Here is a 20,300-nt window from a genome sequence, read left to right as displayed (position 1 = left end):
TGGGAAGGGAAAGGGGGATACCTGGTCAGTTGGATATGGGAAGGGAAAGGGGATACCTGGTCAGTTGGATATGGAAAGGGGATACCTGGTCAGTTGGATATGGAAGGGAAAGGGGATACCTGGTCAGTTGGATATGAGAAGGGAAAGGGGGATACCTGGTCAGTTGGATATGGGAAGGGGGATACCTGGTTAGTTGAACAACTGAATGCAGTCAACTGAAATGTGTCTTCCTCATTTAACCCAACCCCTCAATCAGAGAGGTGCGGAGGGCTGCCTTAATCAACGTCCACAACATCGGCACCCGGCGAGCAGTTGTTTTTGGGGCTTAACTGCCTTGCTCAAGGGAAGAACGGCAGATTCTTCCACCTTGCCGGCTCGGGGATTCGAACCGGCAACCTTTCGGTTACTGGCCCAAAGCTCTTAACCGCTAGGACACCTACCTGCAGGATAAGGTTAGGATTGGAGAGGGGAAACTGATCCTAGATCTGTCCCCAGGAGACAATGTACTTAAGGCTGGATGACCAGGAGCACCTACCTCTTGTGGGAAGGGGAGATCCCCGGGGGACAGCGCTTCATACTGAACATGTATACGGCCGCCTCAGCCGTGGTGAAGAGGCGGCAGAAACACAGGAAGGAGCACACCGCCACGGCCGAGGCCGCCCGCCCGTCCTACAAGCACACAAGACAAGAGGGGTCAGGGGTCAACACGGGGGACTAAGAATACAAGTTCTCGTGTTGGTCTGCATTTCAGACAGACTACCAGTTATGGGAGGAAGAAGTTATTTTAGAAAAAAAAAAAGGTATATAAATGCCACCAAGTTATGGTGAGTTACTTTGTGTGTCCCAGTGCAGTGCGAGTGAGTGTAGGGGTGTATGTGGTGGCTGTGCTCACCAGGCAGTGGACGACGGCGATGTTCCTCTGGTCCTGTTTCAGCCACAGGTGCATGTTCTTACAGAGGCTGTAGAGGCTCCGCAGGTTGGGTGCCCGCCGGGCCTGCCAGCCACACTCCGACACCTACGGCAGGTCAGGAAGAGCTTTAGGAACTCTTATTTTCAAATAGGTGTCTGTCTAATGATTATACCTAATACTGAACTTTAACTTTTACACAGATCGGAAGATTCGCTCAAATAATCAGGGAAGCACAAACCAGCGCACCAGCAGAATTGTTCCTCAAAACTCTCTTTACCTACTAGTAAATATTGGTCATATTCTGTCTGGTGGTGGGCTGCCTTACCCTGTTGTGGAAGCGGGTGGGTCTGTAAGAGCGCTTGGTCAAGTTGTAGACGGCGTAGTGTCCTGCATGACGGCCATCCAGGAAGAGACGCACATCCTCCATGTTGTTCTTAATGGCAGACTCCACTCCCTCCGCCGGGAAGGACATGACTGAGCGTACACACACACGCACACGTTACACACACACACACACACGTTACACACACACACGTTACACACACACACGTTACACACACACACGTTACACACACACACGTTACACACACACACGTTACACACACACACGTTACACACACACACGTTACACACACACACGTTACACACACACACGTTACACACACACGTTACACACACGTTACACACACGTTACACACACGTTACACACACGTTACACACACGTTACACAAGAGAAGAGTGAACCATCGCATTACTTCAATTTAGCCTTTTGAAAACACTACAGATGGATGGAGCTTCAATTCTGCTCAGAGACATTAGTACCATTTGAGAATTATTTTTTTATTTTGTCACATTCAAGGACAAGCCACAAAGTAACACAGTTTAGGTGATCGAAGACAATAAAAAAATCCATAATAGTGTATAATGAAAAGCCTGGTCCCAGATCTGTTTGGGCCATCGTTTCCCTAACAAACAAGACAACACAAAAGTGATCTAGGACAAGGCTAGAATGAGGGTACATACCTGCTATTCTAGAGGTGATGTAAGAGATATCCAGGTCTCCCTTTGTATAACTGAGAGGGGAAACAAACAATGGGTACAATTCAGATCTGTTACAAACCCAGAGGACACTTGGTTCACGGACAATACTGAACAAAGGGCAGGAACAAAAATAAAATGGACAATCTAGTTGCCAAATTTCAAAAGGGCATTCTGGTTGTATCCCAATATCTCCTCCTTCCTCCTGTAGTGTGCCCTTGTTGACTACTACCCATAAATGTAAAAGTGTTGGATTGGCATAGGGAGGTTGCATACATCAGTCATTTACCTGTGAACAAGTGCACACTTCAAGAGAGAGAGAGAGTATTGGGTCACACGCCGACTATTTTCAGTTGTGTGTAGAAGCATGTCACTGCAATGACACATTTTCTCACTATCATCACACATTGTCAATGATAGAGACTTTGTTTTTTTAAACTAGATTTAAATACTGTACTTTTTCCACCACAAATCTACAGTCTAAACTGAAGAAAACTAGTTGGATCTATGGGATTAAAAAGAACAGCAACAGATGTAGGCGAGTTAGGAAAATGAACGTTGGTGAGATGTTGGTTTTTAGTAGGCGGTGGAGGATTAGAATTCAAACCATGTTTCAACTCAAACCCCATATTCACTTTGTGCTGCTGACATGGGATTATGGACACAGCAGTGTGAATATTTTGCAGACTATGGCCACACACACACACACACACACACACACACACACACACACACACACACACACACACACACACACACACACACAGAGGCGGGTACAAAGAGGGCGTGTAGTATCCCATATTTACCTGGGGCTACAGGAAGGAGTTTATAGGACCATGAGTTGTGGTAGAGGCAGAGTTCATAAAACAAAATCAGAAAAAACACAAAACAGAACTAAATGGGCGAACCAATGAATCAAAACAGAACTAAATGGGCGAACCAATGAATCAAAACAGAACTAAATGGGCGAACCAATGAATCAAAACAGAACTAAATGGGCGAACCAATGAATCAAAACAGGATGATTGGACAAGGGTGGGTGGGGTGAGTTATCAGATCCAAGAGAGAATGGAGTGTGTGAGTGTGTGTGGAGCTTGTATGGGCAGAGATATTTGCGACAATGCAGAAAGGGAAACAGTCTTTCTGAGCAGTGTGTGTGTGTGTGTGTGTGTGTGTGTGTGTGTGTGTGTGTGTGTGTGTGTGTGTGTGTGTGTGTGTGTCAGGTTTTCAGTTTCGGTCATGTGGCACCAGACATTTGACCAGCAGCATTTTAATTTACCGGATATTTGAGAAATTTTAGGACCCATATGCATTGGGTGCATAACCGGATTAGGGCGTCCACCCACGTTTATCAAAATGACAGAAATCACATTTTCATTATGGCAATTCATATTAACAGAACATGCAAGTTGACAACGTGCGCGCGCACTCCTTCTTACCCAATTACAGCGCGCGCACTCCTTCTTACCCAATTACAGCGCGCACTTTGAAGATGTTAGAATAACGCTCCGCGTTTACTTTTCCTCAGACAAGACGAGTAACAAACAGCTGAATCACTATCCCCCATCACTATCCCCCCTCCCCCCAACTTTAAAAAGCAAATGAGTCTGATGCAACAGATCAGAACAGTTCGCTTAAAATGTTTATGAACTATTATTTCTTCACAATATGAGCGCAGCAATGCACACAAGGTAGTAGGTTACACGCACATGTTTGTTCCATATGCAATTAACGGGAGACAGGTTTCATGTGACAGCAATGAGTGGAGATCTTAACATGCAACAGCTAGCATGGGTTGCTAATATGACCTCGGATTGTGTCTTTGGCTACGAGACAATGGAAAAATAAGTTGATATAAAATAATTGCCTCCACGGCTGTGGTCTGATGTTGGCTAGGCTACTTTGAAGCATGGTAAGACATGCCACGTGTAGTAAAACCTTTAGGTTTCATTTAATTAAGAAGCTATACGTTCTCAAAAATGGACACTGCCTTCCAGCGCATTGCAAAGTGGTGTGACACTGATAAACCCTGCCTTCCGTTGCCTATGCATTTACTGTTTTGAGATGCTGTAGCAGCAGCCCTCGCGCTGTCTGATCGAATTTCCACTCAAACGCTTTATGAGAATGAACCTATAGACCGATACGCATGACCAGTCAAATGTATTTACATCGACTGGTATTTAAAAGGCTAAAAAGCATTATTTCACAATGGGATTTTTTACTGTTCTGGACATTTGGCCGCAGCCATTTCTATTTACATATATATTTCTTTTTAAATATATATATATATATATTATTATTTTTTTTTGTCGGCCAAAAGCTGGCTATTACCGGCTAATGAAAAACATATTAAAAGAGAGAAATTCAACAAATTAACTTTCAACAAGTTAATTGAAATGCATTCCAGGTGACTACCTCATGAAGCTGGTTGAGAGAATGCCAAAAGTGTACAAAACTGATATCAAGGCAAAGGGTGGATACTTTGAAGAAGCAAAAATAAAATAGATATTTATATTTTTTTGAACACTTTTTGGTTACTACATGATTCCCTATGTGTTATTTCATAGTGTTGTCTTCTCTATTATTCCATAATGTAGAAAATAGTAAAATGATTTGGAAAGGCAGATTCTTGATGAAAACCTGCTCCAGAGCACTCAAGACCTCAGACTGGGGCAAAGGTTCACCTTCCAGCAGGACAACGACCCCAAGCACAAAGCCAAGACAACGCAGAAGTGGCTTTGGGACAAGTGTCTGAATCTTCTTGAGTGGCCCAGCCAGAGCCCGGTTGAACATCTCTGGAGAGACCTGAAAATAGCCATGTATCGACACTCCCCATCCAACCTGAAATAGCTTGAGAGGATTTGCAGAGAAGAATTGGAGAAACTCCCCAAATACAGGTGTGCCAAGCTTGTAGCGTCATACCCAAGAAGACTTGAGGCTGTAATCGCTGTCAAAAGTGATTCAACAAAGTACTGAGTAAAAGATCTGAACTTATGTAAATGTGATATTTCTATTTCTCTCTTACAAAGTTGCACGAATGTAGAATGTATAATATAATAATATGTATAAAATTATTTATATTTTATTTTTATAAATTAGCAAACATTTCTAAAATAAAAATAAAATGTTTTTTGCTTTGTCATTATGGGATATTGTTTGTAGATTGATGAGGAAATAAAACAATTTAATCCATTTTACAATAAGACTGCAACGTATCAAATTGTGGCAAAAGTCAGGGGTCTGAATCATTTCCAAATGCACTGAATATTGTGGTGTTTCTCAATATAATGTATCGTGGTGTTTCTCAGCATAATGTATCGCGGTGTTTCTCAATATAATGTATCGCGATGTTTCTCAATATAATGTATCGCGGTGTTTCTCAGCATAATGTATCGCAATGTTTCTCAGTATAATGTATTGTGATGTTTCTCAGCATAATGTATCGCGATGTTTCTCAATATAATGTATCGTGGTGTTTCTCAGCATATTGTATCGCGGTGTTTCTCAGCATAATGTATCGCAATGTTTCTCAATATAATGTATTGTGATGTTTCTCAGCATAATGTATCGCAATGTTTCTCAGTATAATGTATTGTGATGTTTCTCAGCATAATGTATCGCGATGTTTCTCAGCATAATGTATCGTGGTGTTTCTCAGCATAATGTATCGCGATGTTTCTCAGTATAATGTATTGTGATGTTTCTCAGCATAATGTATCGTGGTGTTTCTCAGCATAATGTATCGTGGTGTTTCTCAGCATAATGTATCGTGGTGTTTCTCAATATAATGTATCGTGGTGTTTCTCAATATAATGTAGCGTGGTGTTTCTCAGCATAATGTATTGTGGTGTTTCTCAATATAATGTATCGTGGTGTTTCTCAATGTAATGCATCGCGATGTTTCTCAATATAATGTATCGCGGTGTTTCTCAGCATAATGTATCGCGGTGTTTCTCAGCATAATGTATCGCGGTGTTTCTCAGTATAATGTATCGCGATGTTTCTCAGTATAATGTATTGTGATGTTTCTCAGCATAATGTATCGTGGTGTTTCTCAGCATAATGTATCGTGGTGTTTCTCAGCATAATGCATCGTGGTGTTTCTCAGCATAATGCATCGTGGTGTTTCTCAATATAATGTAGCGTGGTGTTTCTCAGCATAATGTATCGTGGTGTTTCTCAGCATAATGTATCGTGGTGTTTCTCAGCATAATGTATCGTGGTGTTTCTCAATATAATGTATCGTGGTGTTTCTCAATATAATGTAGCGTGGTGTTTCTCAGCATAATGTATTGTGGTGTTTCTCAATATAATGTATCGCGGTGTTTCTCAGCATAATGTATCGTGGTGTTTCTCAGCATAATGTATCGCAATGTTTCTCAGCATAATGTATCGTGGTGTTTCTCAGCATAATGTATCGCAATGTTTCTCAGCATAATGTATCGCGGTGTTTCTCAGCATAATGTATCGCGGTGTTTCTCAGCATAATGTATCGCGGTGTTTCTCAGCATAATGTATCGCGGTGTTTCTCAGCATTTCTGTTTCTCAGCATAATGTATCGCGGTGTTTCTCAGCATAATGTATCGCGGTGTTCTCAGCATAATGTATCGGTGTTTCTCAGCATAATGTATCGCGGTGTTTCTCAGCATAATGTATCGCGGTGTTTCTCAGCATAATGTATCGCGGTGTTTCTCAGCATAATGTATCGCGGTGTTTCTCAGCATAATGTATCGCGGTGTTTCTCAGCATAATGTATCGCGGTGTTTCTCAGCATAATGTATTGTGGTGTTTCTCAATATAATGTATCGTGGTGTTTCTCAGCATAATGTATCGCGGTGTTTCTCAGCATAATGCATCGCGATGTTTCTCAGTTCTAATGTATTGCAGGTGTTTTCCGAGCCGACTGTCTCTCACCTGGCCACAGACTGGATGACTTTAGAGGAGGTGTCTTTGATGTTGGTCAGAAAGCGTTCAGTTCCTCCCTTCAGAATGTCGAGGAAGCCCCCGCCCTGGTCCGGGTCTGCACCGTACACCCCTGAAACACACAGGAAGGAGACAAAGTCATGGGTCAGCGCACAAAAGTGGATTCACACATTAAGCATCTGGAAATAAAAACAAACCTTTCATAAGCTAATCATCAATTTACATTTATCACACAATCTGTGACCGGTGTCAGACATCCTGGCCACAGGTAGTTTGAGTAAATAAAACACATAATAATAAAACACATTAATACATTCCTGGAGACAGGTCCAGCACAATATACTTTAAAATGACTCAAATATAAACTGTGTTTAAATGATAATGGACCTACATTCAGTTTCTTGACTGTGTCCAGCTTCTAATAATCTTTTAAATAAAATGCTAGAGAGTCAGGGAGCTTAAAATTAATAGTAATAATAATAATAATAATAATAATAATAATAATAAATGTTTAACAACAACAACATGGAAAGAGGACTACTTATTGCACATTTTGACTGCGAGGAGATAATCAATTTTCAACGTGGCCTTCCGGAACTCATTGAAGACAAAATGCGGCACCCGGGCCAAAATTTATTTTGACACCAATGAAATCTGTTCCCATGTATTCCCCGCATAATAGAGACACACGATCGTACACAAATGTAAACAAGGTTTGAAATTATTATGTTTTAGTCAAGCATATCAGTTTGGGCTTCATCTGGTCAATTTTCAGTCCACCCGACCGACCATCCACTCAAGAAAGAAAAATTGGCCCATGGCTGAATCTAGTTGATGAATCCTGGACTTGACAATCGGGTTTGACTAGACAATAAGGTTTGACATGAGTCTACAACTCATTGAATTGGGTCCTTTGTCTTTTTTTTCCTCCATGTTGTTTTTAGAGGGATGACGTAAACCTGAATTTGTCCGATAAAAACACGTCTGCTGCGACACATTTTGCTACAGTGTGCACTATTGAATACATGCCAGACAGTGCTTCATTTGTAATATGGGACGTGCTGGAACAAAAAAAACGAGCAGTGGTGTGGAGCCGCTTGCAGAAGTTGCACACAAGGAGCACATTTTTTGTAGCCTTTTTTTTTTTTTTTGAGTCCTGGAAAAATGTGGGCTTTCATAAATGCATTTCATGCAATTCTACATGACTGGAGACTTTCGCAGAATCTTTAAATTATCGAAATGACAGGCTACAAACCGATCAATAAAAACATCCTCGTTTTCAATCCATCAATAGCCTAGCTGAGTGTAGAAACACATTACTGTAGGTTACAATACGAGCAGGAAATTAGTCCAAAACATCTTCCCAGTTTCACTGACTCGGCTCACTCAGCAGACAAAAGCTTCTCTCCCTCTCTCTCTTACTTTGTAAAAACAATGCTGTTCACTCAATAGAGCTATTTCGAAGTTATTAAACAAACAGATTAGTATTTTATTTTCAGGCGGTATTATTTGCTTTCCAACCTGTGATTTCCAGCGATTGTATTTGAAATATTCGCGAAAGGTCTGTTTTGGCTGCATGCTATTCACTGACAGATCTGACACGCATTACCGCAAGTAGGCATGCTTAGGCTATTTTTTTTTACAAATTAGCTACGGATCCTCTGTGGCTAAATTATAGGTGTACTCTTAATGTAGTATTGGGAATTATTTCATTTCTTTCTTAACAGAAAGCAAAGTGCTGCCTCACCTCCAGCACACTTCCCGCAGCGAATATTCTATTAGGAAATAAATGATGACGTGAAATGCTGAAGAAATGTGAGTTGCCGGCTCTATCAGAGCACAGAGAGGGAGAGATCAGAGCACATAGAGGGAGAGAGATCAGAGCACAGAGCACAGAGAGGGAGAGATCAGAGCACAGAGAGGGAGAGATCAGAGCACAGAGAGGGAGAGATCAGAGCACAGAGAGGGAGAGATCAGAGCACAGAGAGGGAGAGATCAGAGCACAGAGAGGGAGAGATCAGAGCACAGAGAGGGAGAGATCAGAGCACAGAGAGGGAGAGATCAGAGCACAGAGAGGGAGAGATCAGAGCACAGAGAGGGAGAGATCAGAGCACAGAGAGGGAGAGATCAGAGCACAGAGAGGGAGAGAGATCAGAGCACAGAGGGAGAGAGATCATAGAAAGTGAATCTCATTTTAGTTCTGTGAGAGATACAGGCGTGCTTCTCTCGCACCACATAAATGGTCTATATAGGTTACAATACTGCCATAAACCCGGGCCAGCCCAACATGAATCAGTTCTTACAATATCAGGCACATTATCACAATGACATGTTTGTTTGTTACAGAGGAATCCAAAAAGTAACTACTCTGATGGCTTTTATTAGGATTTTTACATTGCAAAACAGTGAAAATAATTGTTCATGCCACAAGAGGTAGGCTACCTGATCCTGGCAAATGGGCTCCGTGAACGAAAGACAACAAAACAGAGGAGCCAGATCCTATTCAGGATCCGGCTCAAATGGAGCACTGACGCCAGGTGTGAATGAGTGCAGGAAGCATCTGACCACAGGGAGCCCCCCAGTCTGTTCACCAGATGGCTGACTGCCAAAAGAGCAATCCTCTTAACAGCCAAATACATAGCACCAGATCAACAGTAACAGTAGTAGTAGTAACAGTAGTAGTAGCAGTACCAGTAGTAGTAGTAGCAGTACCAGTAGTAGTAGTAACAGTAGTAGTAGCAGTACCAGTCTGTTCACCAGATGGCTGACTGCCAAAAGAGCAATCCTCTTAACAGCCAAATACATAGCACCAGAACAACAGTAACAGTAGTAACAGCAGCGCAAGTAGCAGTAGTAGTAGTAACAGTAGTAGTAGCAGTACCAGTAGTAGTAGTAGTAACAGTAGTAGTAGCAGTACCAGTAGTAGTGGTAGCAGTACCAGTAGCAGTAGTAGTAGTAACAGTAGTAGTAGCAGTACCAGTACCAGTAGCAGTAGTAACAGTAGTAGTAGCAGTACCAGTACCAGTAGCAGTAGTAGTAGCAGTAGCAGTACCAGTACCAGTAGTAGTAGTAACAGTAGTAGTAGTAGTAGCAGTACCAGTAGCAGTAGTAGTAGTAGTAACAGTAGTAGTAGCAGTACCAGTTGTAGTAGTAACAGTAGTAGTAGCAGTACCAGTAGCAGTTGTAGTAGTAACAGTAATAGTAGTAGTAGTAGCAGTAGCTGTTGTAGTAGTAACAGTAGTAGTAGCAGTACCAGTTGTAGTAGTAACAGTAGTAGTAGCAGTACCAGTAGCAGTTGTAGTAGTAACAGTAATAGTAGTAGTAGTAGCAGTAGCTGTTGTAGTAGTAACAGTAGTAGTAGCAGTAATAGTAGTAGTAGTAGTAGCAGTAGTAGTAACAGTACCAGTAATAGTAATAGTAGTAGTACCAGTAGCAGTTAACAGTAACAGTAGTATTAGTAGTAGCAGCAGCAGTAATAGTAGTAGTGGTAGCAGTAGTAACAGCAGCAGTGGTAGTAGTAGTAGTACCAGTAGTAGTAGCAATAGTATTAGTAGTACCAGTAGTAGTAGTAGTAGTAGTAGTACCAGTAGTAGTAGTAGTAGTAGTAGTACCAGTAGTAGTAGTAATAGTATTAGTAGCAGCAGTAGTACCAGTAGTAGTAGTTGTAGCAGTAATAGTAGTAGTAGGAGTAGTACAAGTAGTAATGTCAGTAGTAGTATCAGTAGTAATAGTAGTAGTACCAGTAGTAGAAGTAGTACCAGCAGTAGTACAAGCAGTAGTACCAGCAGTTGTAGCAATAGCAGCAGCAGTAGTAGTAGTACCAGTAGAACCAGTAGTAGCAACATTAGTAGTAGTACCAGTAATAGCAACATTAGTGGTAGTAGTAGTAGCAGCAGTAGTAGTACCAGTAGTAGTAGTAGCAGTAGTAGTAGTAGTACCAGTAGTAGTAGTACCAGTAGCAGTAGTAGCAACATTAGTGGTAGTAGTAGCAGCAGCAGTAGTAGTACCAGTAGTAGTAGCAGCAGTAGCAGCAGTAGTAGTACCAGTAGTAGTAGCAGCAGTAGTAGCAACATTAGTAGTAGTACCAGTAGCAGTACTGTCCATAAAGCACTCTTCCTTAAAAGTTACATTTCCAAGTATGATAGATTCAAACAAAATTATTTTTCAGCCAAGATAATGAAGTTTTCCTACTAGATGTTTGCAATGCTAATTCTGAAAAAAGCCAATGTAAAAATATATCCAGGATATGAAAGTTTTATGCTTAGTATTTGAATTATTTTATTGCCAGTAAAAAAATTGAAAATACTAAGCATATAAATTTACAAATCCTGCCTGTGCTTTTCCGAGGATATCTATTTTTTATCTTCATAATATATGAAATATCATCCATTCTGACCAAGATTTAAGTTGCAACTACATTTTGTGAGCCATATTGACGAGCCAGTCCCTTCCTAAGTGAGTAAGCCTTGTTTCAGCATTTAAAATCTAGGAGGTTATTACTATTCTTAGTTTTTTTTTTTTTTTTTTAAACACACTGAGTGCAAACATCAGGTGACTAGTAGACCACACCATGTGACTTCAAAAAGGACAAACACAGCAGCTGCTGGGTTGTGAGAGTGTGACCATCCGGCCTTCAGGTGAAGGGGATAGTCTGTGATCAGGGGTCATACAGTGGGGCAAAAAAAGTGTTTAGTCAGACAACAATTGTACAAGTTCTACCACTTAAATAGATGAGAGAGGCCAGTACGATGACAGACAAAATGAGAAAAAAAATCCAGAAAATCACATTGTAGGATTTTTTATAAATTTATTTGCAAATTATGGTGGAAAAATAAGTATTTGGTCAATAACAAAAGTTTCTCAATACTTTGTTATATACCCTTTGTTGGCAATGACAGAGGTCAAACGTTTTCTGTAAGTCTTCAAAAGGTTTTCACACTGTTGCTGGTATTTTGGCCCATTCCTCCATGCAGCAGATGTTTTGGGGCTGTTGCTGGGCAACATGGACTTTCAACTCCCTCCAAAGATTTTCTATGGGGTTGAGATCTGGAGACTGCCTAGGCCACTCCAGGACCTTGAAATGCTTCTTACGAAGTCACTCCTTCGTTGCCCGGGCGGTGTGTTTGGGATCATTGTCATGCTGAAAGACCCAGCCACGTTTAATCTTCAATGCCCTTGCTGATAGAAGGAGGTTTTCACTCAAAATCTCACGATTCATGGCCCCATTCATTCTTTCCTTTACACAGATCAGTCGTCCTGGTCCCTCTGCTTGTTTGTAGGTGACCAAATACACACACGAGACACACACACACACACACGAGACACACACACACGAGACACACACGAGACACACACACACACACACGAGACACACACACACACACACGAGACACACACACACACACACGAGACACACACACACACACACGAGACACACACACACACGAGACACACACACACACGAGACACACACACACAAGACACACACACACACGAGACACACACACACACGAGACACACACACACACGAGACACACACACACACGAGACACACACACACACGAGACACACACACACACGAGACACACACACACACGAGACACACACACACACGAGACACACACACACACACGAGACACACACACACAAGACACACACACACACGAGACACACACACACACACGAGACACACACACACACGAGACACACACACACACACGAGACACACACACACACACGAGACACACACACACACACGAGACACACACAGCGTTTGAACTCACCTGCGTTGTGGATGTTGTGGATCTGGGCTGGGGGCTGTGCGCCGTTGTTGCCAAATCCTCCGTTCTGCTCCAGCAGCTGCAGAGATTCATAGCCATCGTAAGCAGGCCTCAAACAGTAATCTGGCCTCAACAGACTCATGGGGGCGACCAAGCACCAAAAACAAACAGTTGAAAAGTGAAGAGAAGGACTAAAACGAGTCCCAAGAGAAGGCAGTCAGAGTCGTTAGATTCTGTCAGAACATTAGTACAGTTTCCCTGGACTAGAGTGTAGGTATCTCTGGGTGTGTCAGTGAGGGTCAAACCTTCACGAGTCCTGCCTGTCTTGGCTGTGCCTCCTCTCCGGAGGGGGTAAGCTCCTTAACCCACAGAGAAACCCCCGATTAACACAGATCATCCCAGCCTCAATCTGCACTCAGACACAGGGGAGCAGTTATGTCTACCCCTTACTACCACTACTACTACGAATACCAACACCACCACCAATACTACTACCACCACCATCACTACTACTACCACCACCACCACTACCACTACTACCACCACCAATACTACCACTACCGCCATCACAACTACTACTACCACCACCTCCAATACTACTACTACCACCGCCACCACCACCGCCATCACTACTACTACCACCACCACCACCACCACTACTACCACCAATACTACTACTACCACCACCAATACTACCACCATCACTACTTCTACTACCACCACCACCACCACTACTACCACCACTACTACCACCAATACTACTACTACCACCACCAATACTACCACTACCGCCATCACTACTTCTACTACCACCACCTCCAATACTACTACTACCACCACCAATACTACCACTACCGCCATCACTACTTCTACTACCACCACCTCCAATACTACTACTACTACCACCGCCACTACTACTACCACCACCACCACTACTACTACCACCACCACCATCACTACAACTACCACCATCACTACAACTACCACCACCACCATCACTACAACTACCACCACCACCATCACTACAACTACCACCACCACTACTACTACCACCACCACCATCACTACTACCACCACCGCCACTACTACTGCCACTACTACTACCACCACCGCCATTACTACTGCCACCACCACCGCCACTACTATTACTACCGCCACTATACTACTGCCACCACTACTACTAACACCACTACTATTACTACTGCCACTACTATTACTACCGCCACCACTACTACTACTGCCACTACCACCACCACTACTACTATTACTACTGCCACTACTATTACTACTACCACCACCACCACCACCACCACCACCACCACTACTACTACTACTGCCACTACCACCAACGCCACTACTATTACTACTGCCACTGCTATTACTACTGCCACTACTACTACTACCACCACTACTACCACCGCCACTACTACTACTACTACAACTACTACCACCGCCACTACTACTACTACTACTACTACCGCCACTACTACTACTACTACTACTACTACCACCACCGCCACTACTACTACTATTACTACTACCACCGCCACTAATACTACTACTATTACTACTACCACCGCCACTACTACTACTACTACTATTACTACTACCACCGCCACTACTACTACTACTACTACCACCGCCACTACTACTACTACTATTACTACTACTACCACCGCCACTACTACTACTACCGCCACTACTACTACTACCACCGCCACTACTACTGCCACTACTATTACTACCACCACTACTACCACCGCCACCACCATCACTACTACTACCACCACTATCACTACTACTACTACCGCCACCACTATTACTACCACCACTATTACTACCACCACTATCACCACTACTACCACCGCCACTATCACTATCGCTACTATTACTACCGCCGCTACTACCGCCACTAATACCACTACTACCACCACCGCCACTACTACCACCGCCACTATCACTACTACTACTACCACCACCACCACCACCGCCACTATCACTACTACTACCACCGCCACTACTACCACCGCCACTACTACCACCGCCACTACTACTACCACCACCACCGCCACTACTACCACCGCCACTACTACCACCGCCACTATCACCACTACTACCACCGCCGCTACTACCACCGCCGCTACTACCACCGCCGCCACTACCACCGCCATTATCACTACTACCACCGCCATTATCACTACCACCACCGCCGCCCCTACCACCACCCCTACCACCACCGCGGCCCCTACCACCACCCCTACCACCACCGCGGCCCCTACCACCACCGCCACTACTACCACCACCGCTTCTACTATTACTACTACCACCGCCACTACTACTGCCACTACTACCACTACTATTACTACCACTGCTACTACTACTGCCACTATTATTACTACCACTGCTACTACTACCACCGCCACTACCACTGCCACTACTACTATTACTACTGCCACTACTATTACTACTACTACTGCCACTACTATTACTACTACTACCACCACCACCACCACCACTACTACTACTACTACTACCACCGCCACTACTACTACCACCGCCACTACTACTACTACTACTACCACCGCCACTACTACTACCGCCACTATCACTACTACTACTACTACCACCACCACCACTATCACTACCACCGCCACTACTACTACCACCACCGCCACTACTACCACCGCCACTACTACCACCGCCACTACTACCACCGCCACTACTACCACCGCCACCACCGCCACCACCGCCACTATCACTACCACCGCCACTACTACTACCACCACTACCACCACCGCCACTACTACCACCGCCACTACTACCACCGCCACTACTACCACCGCCACTATCACTACTACTACCACCGCCGCTACTATCACCGCCGCTACTACCACCGCCGCTACTACCACCGCCGCTACTACCACCGCCATTATCACTACTACCACCGCCATTATCACTACTACCACCGCCATTATCACTACTACTACCACCCCTACCACCACCGCGGCCCCTACCACCACCGCTACTACCACTACTATTACTACCACTGCTACTACTACTGCCACTATTATTACTACCACTGCTACTACTACCACCGCCACTACCACTGCCACTACTACTATTACTACTGCCACTACTATTACTACTACTACTACTGCCACTACTACCACCGCCACTATCACCACTACTACCACCGCCGCTACTACCACCGCCGCTACTACCACCGCCATTATCACTACTACCACCGCCATTATCACTACCACCACCGCCGCCCCTACCACCACCCCTACCACCACCGCGGCCCCTACCACCACCCCTACCACCACCGCCACTACTACCACCACCGCTTCTACTATTACTACTACCACCGCCACTACTACTGCCACTACTACCACTACTACTACTACTGCCACTATTATTACTACCACTGCTACTACCACTGCCACTACTACTATTAATACTGCCACTACTATTACTACTACTACCGCCACTACTATTACTACTACCACCACTACCACCACCACTACTACTACTACCACCGCCACTACTACTACCACCGCCACTACTACTACTAACACCGCCACTACTACTACTACTACTACTACCACCGCCACTACTACTACTACTACCGCCACTACTACTACTACTATTACTACTACCACCGCCACTACTACTGCCACTACTATTACTACCACCACTACTACTACTACCACCGCCACTATCACTACTACTACTACCACCACTACTACCACCGCCACCACCATCACTACTACTACCACCACTATCACTACTACTACTACCGCCACCACTATTACTACCACCACTATTACTACCACCACTATCACCACTACTACCACCGCCACTATCACTACTACTACCACCGCCACTACTACTGCCACTACTATTACTACCGCCGCTACTACCGCCACTACTACCACTACTCCCACCACCACTACTACCACCGCCGCCATCACTACTACTACTACCACTACCACCGCCACTATCACTACTACTACCACCGCCACTACTACTACCACCACTACCACCACCGCCACTACTACCACTACTACTACCACCACCACTACTACCACCGCCACTATCACTACTACTACCACCGCCACTATCACTACTACTACCACCGCCACTACTACCACCACCGCCGCTACCACCACCGCCGCTACCACCACCGCCGCTACCACCGCCGCTACCAACACCGCCGCTACCAACACCGCCGCTACCACCGCCGCTACCACCACCACCACCACCACCACCACCGCGGCCCCTACAACCACCCCTACCACCACCGCGGCCCCTACCACCACCGCGGCCCCTACCACCACCCCTACCACCACCGCGGCCCCTACCACCACCCCTACCACCACCGCGGCCCCTACCACCACCGCCGCTACCACCACCGCCGCTACCACCACCGCCACCACCACCGCGGCCCCTACCACCACCGCGGCCCCTACCACCACCCCTACCACCACCGCGGCCCCTACCACCACCCCTACCACCACCGCGGCCCCTACCACCACCCCCTACCACCACCGCGGCCCCTACCACCACCGCCACTACTACCACCACCGCCACTACTATTACTACTACCACCGCCACTACTACTGCCACTACTATTACTACTACCACTACTATTACTACCACTGCTACTACTACTGCCACTATTATTACTACCACTGCTACTACTACCACCGCCACTACCACTGCCACTACTACTATTACTACTGCCACTACTATTACTACTACCACCACCACTACTACCACCGCCACTACTACTACTATTACTACTACCACCGCCACTACTACTACCACCACCACCACCACCACCACCACTACTACTACCACCGCCACTACTACTACCACCGCCACTACTACTACCACCGCCACTACTACTACTACTACTACCACCGCCACTACTACTACTACTACTACTACCACCGCCACTACTACTACTACTACTACCGCCACTACTACTACTACTACTATTACTACTACCACCGCCACTACTACTACCACCGCCACTACTACTACTACCACCACCACCACCACCACCACCACTACTACCACCGCCACTACTACTACCACCGCCACTACTACTACTACTACTACCACCGCCACTACTACTACTACTACCACCGCCACTACTACTACTACTACCACCGCCACTACTACTACTACTACCACCGCCACTACTACTACTACTACCGCCACTACTACTACTACTACTACTATTACTACTACCACCGCCACTACTACTGCCACTACTATTACTACCACCACTACTACCACCGCCACCACCATCACTACTACTACCACCGCCACTATCACTACTACCGCCACCACTATTACTACCACCACTATTACTACCACCACCACTATCACCCCTACTACTACCACCGCCACTACTACTACCACCGCCACTACTACCACTACTCCCACCACCACTACTACCACTATCACTACTACTACTACCACCACCACCGCCACTACTACCACCGCCACTATCACTACCACCGCCACTACTACTACCACCACTACTCCCACCACCACTACTACTACTACTACCACCACCACCACCACCACCACCGCCACTACTACCACTACTCCCACCACCACTACTACCACTATCACTACTACTACTACCACCACCACCGCCACTACTACCACCGCCACTATCACTACCACTACTACTACCACCACTACTCCCACCACCACTACTACTACTACTACCACCACCACCACCACCGCCACTATCACTACTACTACCACTACTACTACCGCCACTATCACTACTACTACTACTACTACCACCGCCACTACTACCACCGCCGCTACTACTACCACCGCCGCTACTACCACCACATTTACATTTACATTTAAGTCATTTAGCAGACGCTCTTATCCAGAGCGACTTACAACCACCACCGCTACTACCACCACCACCGCTACTACCACCACCACCGCTACTACCACCACCATTATCACTACTACCACCGCCATTATCACCACTACCACCGCCATTATCACTACTACCACCGCCATTATCACTACCACCACCGCCATTATCACTACCACCACCGCCATTATCACTACCACCACAGCCATTATCACTACCACCACCGCCATTATCACTACCACCGCCGCCACCACCACCACCACCACCACCACCCCTACCACCACCGCCGCCCCTACCACCACCCCTACCACCACCGCCTCCCCTACCACCACCGCCACCACCGCCACTACTATTACAACCGCCACTACTATTACTACTACCACTACTACCACCGCCACTACTACTGCCACTACTATTACTACCACCGCCACTACTATTACTACTGCCACTATTACTACCACTGCTACTACTACCACCGCCACTACTACTGCCACTACTATTACTACTACCACCGCCACTACTATTACTACTGCCACCGCCACTACTACTACCACCGCCACTACTACCACCGCCAACACCACTACCACAGCCAGCACCACTAGTACTACTGCTGCTACTAGTACTACTGCTGCTACTAGTGCTGCTACTGCTACTAGTGCTGCTACTGCTACTAGTGCTGATGCTACTAATGCTACTACTGCTGCTGCTACTACTGCTGATACTACTACTGCTACTGTTTCTGCTACTACTACTGCTTCTGCTACTACTGCTTCTGCTACTACTACTGATGATGATACTACTACTGATACTGATACTACTACTACTGCTGCTGATACTACTGCTGCTGCTGCTACTGCTGCTACTGTTGCTGCTGCTACTGCTACTACTGCTTCTGCTACTACTGCTTCTGCTACTACTGCTTCTGCTACTACTGCTTCTGATACTACTACTGCTGATACTACTACTGCTGATACTGCTACTGATACTACTACTACTGCTGCTGATACTACTGCTGCTGATACTGCTACTGATACTACTACTACTGCTGCTGATACTACTGCTGCTGATACTACTGCTGCTGATACTACTGCTGCTGATGCTGATATTACTACTACAGCTGATACTACTACTGCTGATACTACTACCACCACCGATACCACTGCCACCGATACCACTACCACCGATACCACCACTACCACCGCTGATACCACCGCCGCTGATACCACGACAGTTGCCGCTGATATTACTACCAGCTGATGCCGCTGCTGCCGCTACCGCTGCCACCGCCACTACTACTGCCACCACCGCCGCCGCCACCACCACCACCGCCGCTACCACTGCCACCGCCGATACCACTACCACCACCACCGACACTGCCACCGCCGCCGATACCACCACCGCCGCTACCACTACCACCACCACCGCTACTACCACCACCGCCGCCACCACTGCCACCACCGCCGCCGATACCACCACCACCGCCGCTGATACCACTACCACCGCCGCTGATACCACTACCACCGCCGCTACCACTGCTACCACCACCGCCGCCGATACTACTGCCACCACCGATACCACTACTACCACCGCCGATACCACCGCCGCCGATACCACTGCCACCACCGATGCTCACTGCTGCCACCGCCGATACCACCGCTGCCGATACTGCCACCGCCGATACCACTGCCGCTGATACCACTGCCGCCGTTGCCGCTGATACCACTACCACCGCTGT

General features: G+C 46.0%; 1 protein-coding gene across 1 annotated transcript in view; it reads right to left on the bottom strand.

The window, feature by feature from the left end:
• Nucleotides 1-305: 305 nt before the first annotated feature.
• LOC135533189 (cyclin-G-associated kinase-like) overlaps nucleotides 306-20,300 on the bottom strand; it is a 27,147-nt gene continuing 7,152 nt past the window's right edge. Inside the window, exons 8-13 of the mRNA XM_064960586.1 lie at nucleotides 12,655-12,730; nucleotides 6,863-6,983; nucleotides 1,934-1,983; nucleotides 1,236-1,384; nucleotides 893-1,015; nucleotides 306-669 (exon numbers count right to left, since the gene is read on the bottom strand). Of these exons, the coding sequence (XP_064816658.1) occupies nucleotides 532-669; nucleotides 893-1,015; nucleotides 1,236-1,384; nucleotides 1,934-1,983; nucleotides 6,863-6,983; nucleotides 12,655-12,730 (657 nt within the window). The 3' untranslated portion in view covers nucleotides 306-531. The remainder of the gene's footprint in view (nucleotides 670-892; nucleotides 1,016-1,235; nucleotides 1,385-1,933; nucleotides 1,984-6,862; nucleotides 6,984-12,654; nucleotides 12,731-20,300) is intronic.

The sequence above is a fragment of the Oncorhynchus masou genome, unplaced genomic scaffold (assembly GCF_036934945.1).
Source record: "Oncorhynchus masou masou isolate Uvic2021 unplaced genomic scaffold, UVic_Omas_1.1 unplaced_scaffold_2279, whole genome shotgun sequence".
NCBI lineage: Eukaryota > Metazoa > Chordata > Actinopteri > Salmoniformes > Salmonidae > Oncorhynchus > Oncorhynchus masou.
This window is presented reverse-complemented; position numbering and strand designations above follow the sequence as displayed.